The sequence below is a fragment of the Perna viridis genome, chromosome 5, assembly GCF_037379345.1.
Source record: "Perna viridis isolate PV_CMFRI_1.1 ecotype Kerala chromosome 5, ASM3737934v1, whole genome shotgun sequence".
NCBI lineage: Eukaryota > Metazoa > Mollusca > Bivalvia > Mytilida > Mytilidae > Perna > Perna viridis.
In genome coordinates, this window is record NC_142449.1 from 8,538,479 (window position 1) to 8,544,478 (window position 6,000).

At 33.8% G+C, this 6,000-nt stretch overlaps 1 protein-coding gene across 2 annotated transcripts in view; it reads right to left on the reverse strand.

The window, feature by feature from the left end:
- The window catches only part of LOC148615850 (junctophilin-1-like), a 28,396-nt gene extending 22,756 nt beyond the window's left edge, over nucleotides 1–5,640 (reverse strand). Inside the window, exon 1 of one of the 2 annotated variants that reach the window (XM_088581502.1) lies at nucleotides 4,444–5,640. In XM_088581502.1, coding sequence (XP_088437628.1) covers nucleotides 4,444–4,828 — 385 coding nt within the window. In that variant the 5' untranslated portion in view covers nucleotides 4,829–5,640. The remainder of the gene's footprint in view (nucleotides 1–4,443) is intronic. The other variant, XM_088581503.1, reaches the window with a different exon arrangement.
- Between the last annotated feature and the right edge of the window lie 360 nt (nucleotides 5,641–6,000).

Genomic DNA, 6,000 nt, shown 5'->3' on the forward strand with positions numbered 1-6,000 from the left:
TTTTTTTTTTAAATATCATTTTATGAACAAAGTTTATAGACTTTTAATATTTATTAATAATTGATAATTTGATATTACAAATTATTAACTTGATATAACAAAGTACTTTTATAAAGTAAGTTAAGACGTGCATAATAGTGCAGATTTTGGTAATACAGTCTGACTTAAATAATACATGCGTATGTATCTATAATTTCTACCAATTATAGGCAATAAAAATCTAAACTTTCGTCATAAAATTATATTTTTGTTTAGAATTTAATTTTCAGGATTGATATCGTATAAAACCGTACGCTGAAAAGAGGGGGGGGGGGGGCTTCAACAAGTTTGTTGCAAATTCTATTGTCAAGTTTGCGGGTCGGTACGTTAACTATCTAGTAATCATGTGGGTAAATGGGGATATGATGGTGCCCATCTTTAGGGACAATGTAACAGTTCGATTTTCTTGTACAACTCACATTTAAGTCATACATTACCTTTGAGTAGTTACTTTATAGTATGGCGTTAAAATTTTGGTCACCACACATCGACAGTTTCTTACATTATTCGTCTTGTGGCGATTCAAGCGATACAACATATGTCACTTGTCTTTATATAATGATTAATTTGTTATATCAAATTAAATAATCTGTTATCAAAAATTAATAATCTATTATAACAAACTAAAAATTTGTTATAACAAATTATAAAAAGTACACTGAGTGGCTTTAAAAGGCTTCCGTAGAAATTCGACAATTGTCACACTTACTTTTCTTCAAGCAGTAGAAAAATAGTTTTTAAGGGAGACAGTGCTCATTTCTTCAACAAATTTTAATACAACATTCACCTCGAAGATTTTTGAGGTCCATGGCTCAAGCTACTTAAATATTTGATCTATTTTTAAATTATTTTGTTCAAACTAGCATGATTCTCACGAGGACAACTTCCATGCAGCCCGATTGATATTTTTAAACCAGTAAATTTATTTCATTAATAGAAAAAAAACACCGGATCTTCAGAACAGCGTATTTCGATGTATCAGCATGGAGTTAATCGCTATCTGCAGGGCGTCTAAAGGTGAGAGATAACGTGACCTTTCAGTACGAACATTTCTGCAGTTTGTTAAAGCAACAGTTACTATGGTAAACATTATCCATTATGTAAGATAACTAATCCTTGTGATAATAATTGAAAACAAATGAGAAACAAAAAATAGTTTGTCTAACGCCAAGTAGGTTTCCATAGTTACAAGAAAGCACACATTGTACATTGCGTGCACCTATATATCACTGCATTTATAGACCGTGCATTGTAAAATTAGTATGTGCCTTTTTATATTGGGATTTAGGAATACGCTCATCTTCATAATAGAAAGTTTAAAAGAGACGGAATGTTATTAGATAATTATGAAATAATTTACAAATATAAGTCTTCATAAATATCGTTTTAAATGCTTCAATTTCGATTCCAAAGTATTAGTTGATCACACGAACGAACAGCGGTATAAACCGGATATACCCTTACTCTTAACGACACCATCCCTCAACCGTGCTGTTAATCACACTCACCAAGGTCTATCGGACGATTTCACTTTCACCTTCGAAGTTAAGTTCAATATTGATGTCTTACTATGTTCGACCGATCTCTAGAAGTATTTACTATTTTGAATATAGGTGCGTTTGTTGCGGTTCACCATATCCGTTATTTTTGCATTGATACAATTATCAGGAGGTCCAGACAACTTCAAAAACATCTTAAGTGGTATTTATATATTGTGATTGTTATGGCTCTGTCTGGTACAGTTGCATTTTTTTTTCTATTGAAAAAAATTGACTGTGTAGCCTGTGATTGTCATTGCTCTCATATATGTTGAGATTGTGTCATGCAAGAATCTACAAGTTTGTCTAGTTACTGAATAACATTCTTTCATATACACAAAGGCTGCTCATTAATTGTTGTTATAATACATTAAAATCAATGTTGAATATCAAACAAAGTATTGATTGCGAGGCAGAATAATCCAATAAGACTTTAACCTTGGCACATTTTCCTATCTCTTGGTTAAATATTTGCATAAAAAACGTAAATATAGAACCGTCATTTAGAAAGCGCAAATACAATAAAAGCGAAATATACGACTAACTTTGTGGATTTCTCCACTATGGAACACGAAATATTTATACTTGAACAGTTCACGTGTTCAACATCGACATTAGAATTGTCGCTGTATAGATTAGACTTGATCTGTAGTCCAACAGAGCCCCCATTCCCCCAACTTCCCTCGGTCATACCACAAGCAGGCGGTTAATTAGAATTACAATCACCCCACGCAATAAATTTATGTTCGCATATAACCTATTTTCGTTCTGTGAAATTGAAGCTAAATAAGTTAAATGTAACCTAAACTTTAAACAACAGAAAAAAAAATTATTATGTGGTATATAAGAACTCCACTAGTTCGTTATACCTGCTATTTACTCCCTTAGAAAGCGAAGTTACCATTTAGATTTACCTGGTATATACATGTACTAGTAAACAGCTGTGATTATATGAAAGTTTTGTGATAAACAAAAGTCAACTATAGTCGCAAATCTTATTGCGTCCGACGCTAATACTACATAACATGTTCGCACTCTACATCTATTGCCAAAGTTAACTATCCTTTCATTATTTGCCTTGTTCCTTCACATACAGAAGATGTTGCTGTTTTGATTTTGTTTTATTAGTTTGCAGTATTCAGGTCACTATCGATAGTATCATCAAATTATCAGTCTTCCATTCGCTGTCGACATGTGTTGTTTACATATATATTCAAGCCGACTTATTTTGTCATACTGTCTTTTATAATTTCGTAAACTTGAGGTCATACTTAAGGTAATACTTGCCTTGGGAAGTTCTTAGGCATCATACGCAATGGTTAAATTAAAATAATTGTGATTGGTGTACACCGGGAAAAATCACATCGGAAATAAATCAAGCCAATCGTCACAAACCTAGATTGCGTTTTTACATCCTCAAAAATGTACAGCATAAAAATGGAATCAAGTACAAAGTATGTGTAACCAAGTCTTTAAACAACGTTTTAGTTGATATGTTAATTAATCTGGGCTTTCTGAACTGAATAAGTACTTTTTATAATAGACAAAAAAAAAAATGGTTCGCTTGATTGATCTGATAATAATGATTCTTGTGGCAAATCTGTAACATTTGTGACATCGACCCGACTCTCTGGACTATAATCAATTCATAACCAGTTCATCTGTTACAAATGGCGTGCGTTACTTCAATTTGCGATTCGTCAATTAATACTTAGACCTCTAGTGTTCTGTTTCCTTTTGTACACTCTAACTGATCTGTCTATAACATCCCTATGTTATGCTTTAAAAAGGAATATTTGAAAAGCTCGGTGATATTTTACAATATTTCGCGATGTTGTACATCAAAGCCTTCATGTAGGTTCGCCTTAGTGGTCCTGTTTTATACGTGTAATATAAGCAGTTCAAGAAATTCAAATTTCTAATTACGATATTAAGGCAAAGTTTTGAAAAGGTTTAACTTCATGTTGTAAAATAGAAGCCCGAGTAAATTAAAGTAGTATTGACAATTGGACCTGTGCAGACTTATTTCCTTGAAATCAATGGGTTTTTGTTCAGTTTGAAAGCACATCAAACCATTTTATTAAGTTTCTGCAATTTATAAGTAAACCATCCACACACATCTTACAATGTTAACTACAGCCAGACAGACGCTATGTCTCTATTCCTCAGAAGCTTTTCCATTTAAAGAAAATATCCTTCATGTTTTTCCAACCATAGTAAAGTTATTAACTTTTAACGTCAAGTGTACTTGAGATTTTATACTAATGAGGTGGAATTCACGTATTTTTTTAAATGACCTTCATGTCAATAACCTCAGATTATAGTCTAATATATCTGAGTAATTTTTTTGTTTGTTTTTGCAATCGTTACGGTTATGCTGATCTGTTTTATTTTAAGGCTTGTTGGTAATTTACCAACAATGATTTTTAACCAATACCGATTTACATTTAAAATGATGTTAATACGTTCCATTTTGCACACTTTAACCGAAATAAAAGAGGTGAATTCCAGAAAATTGCACTGATTTGATTTGCTTATTGACGATTTTTTGTGTTAATAATGGTTCGTTCATTGATTGAAATAATCACTAATGGTGACACCATCCTCTCTAATCCGTCATTAATAGTCATGTTTACTACTCTTCATAATTACTTCGGAGCAATTTCAGAGATAGTTAAAGCATCCTGAAATCATGCCTTATTTCCATTTGAATTGAATGAACCACAAACAACTCACAAAAGTTTTAGTATTGGAATTTTACACGTGTGAATATTACATACACGTATTTTGATAGTTAGAAGATTAGCAACAGAAAAGGGACATGCATAATAGGGTAACATCTAAAGGGACATGTGCAGAAGCTTACCCCCGTCTGCATAGGTCTCGCAACCATATCCATCTTGCAGTCCAGTGGTCCATGTTCCCTCATAGCGGGCACCTGACGACGTCGATAGTCGGACGCCGTATCGACCCTTAAATCCCTGTGTCCATTCTCCTTTGTACACCCATCTGCCCTTTGTTTCTATACCTAATCCATGTCGTTTTCCCTGAAACCACTGGCCTTTGAAAGAATTTCCACTTGGCCACGTATAAACTCCCGATATTTCGAAACCGTACTGCCATGCTCCAGAATATTCGCCCATGCCCTTGGGGCCTGTACATACTCCATGTCCATGAGCTTTACCATCCTCCCATCCTCCACTATACGTGCCCCCATCATCAAAATCGAAACGACCTCCTCCAGTTGTCATTTAGATGCTAACCGCATGGAGGGAGGTGTCAAACTCAAAGCTAGATATGTATTTTCACAGAAACAAATAACATTATCCACATATATCCTCCAAGAAAATAATTCACCGGCATTCTCTATCCAAAATGGCTGACATAATCCACCGAGACTCGTCAGAAACAGAAATCAATGGAATGGTGTAAATTAAGGTTAATTAAGAAAAAGTCAGGTGAAGAATAAGTATTGAACAATTTTGTTCCGTCATTGATCGTTCCGGCATGCCGTGTTACAATGATATCCTTGAAGCTGATATTATTTTTGATTATTTCACATTATTGTTACATAAGACACACGTCAGATGAAGATTTTTTATAAACACTCACTTGATTCAGTATCTGTTTCAAGAAAAGATGGCGTTGTATCGTAAGCAGATTACTTATGCCATTACACCTTCATATCATAGCCGTCACGCAGGCGTAGCCATTTTGATAAACCTTCATTATTGCATTATCGAAAATTACAATGAATTATAACATATTCATCATTGAAAGATACAATAAGATGATACGAAATTCTCATCGACAGGGTGAATAAATTATGCGAAAATGTCGGACATAACACAGCTATCTTACTCCATGGGATTGGATTCCAAATAAGGTCGGACGATGCTATTGGCCAACACTCCCGTTTGATAGCAGCTTAGTAGAATGAGCACCACATGTTCCCGTAGATAAGATACAGAGATCGGGCAATTTTCGTTTGAAACTTATTCCTGAACGAACACAGTGACAAATAAATAATTAATGTACACACAAACGATCGTTACTTATTGATCGCAGGTATTTAGACAACTCGCAGGTTGTCAGTCTATTGATCACGATTCTCAAGTAAAAAGAGCTGCCTGCGTTTAACCGATTGATAATCGATTATTTAAACCAGATCAAATGATCAGATTATGATCAACAGCTTCCGATAGAACTGTAGTACTAACTTAGTGCCCTTTAAACAAACAATTCAATTGATTTGATAACATTAACCTTGTAAAAGCTACAGATGGGGAAATAAAACCGAGTTTATGTCCGTGAAACAGTGGCACATATAAACAATAAAATAGTTTTTTTTATGGGAATACATACAATTAATTTTTTCTGTTGATAAAAAATATAAAAGTTAAAAATACACCTGATAGAAAAG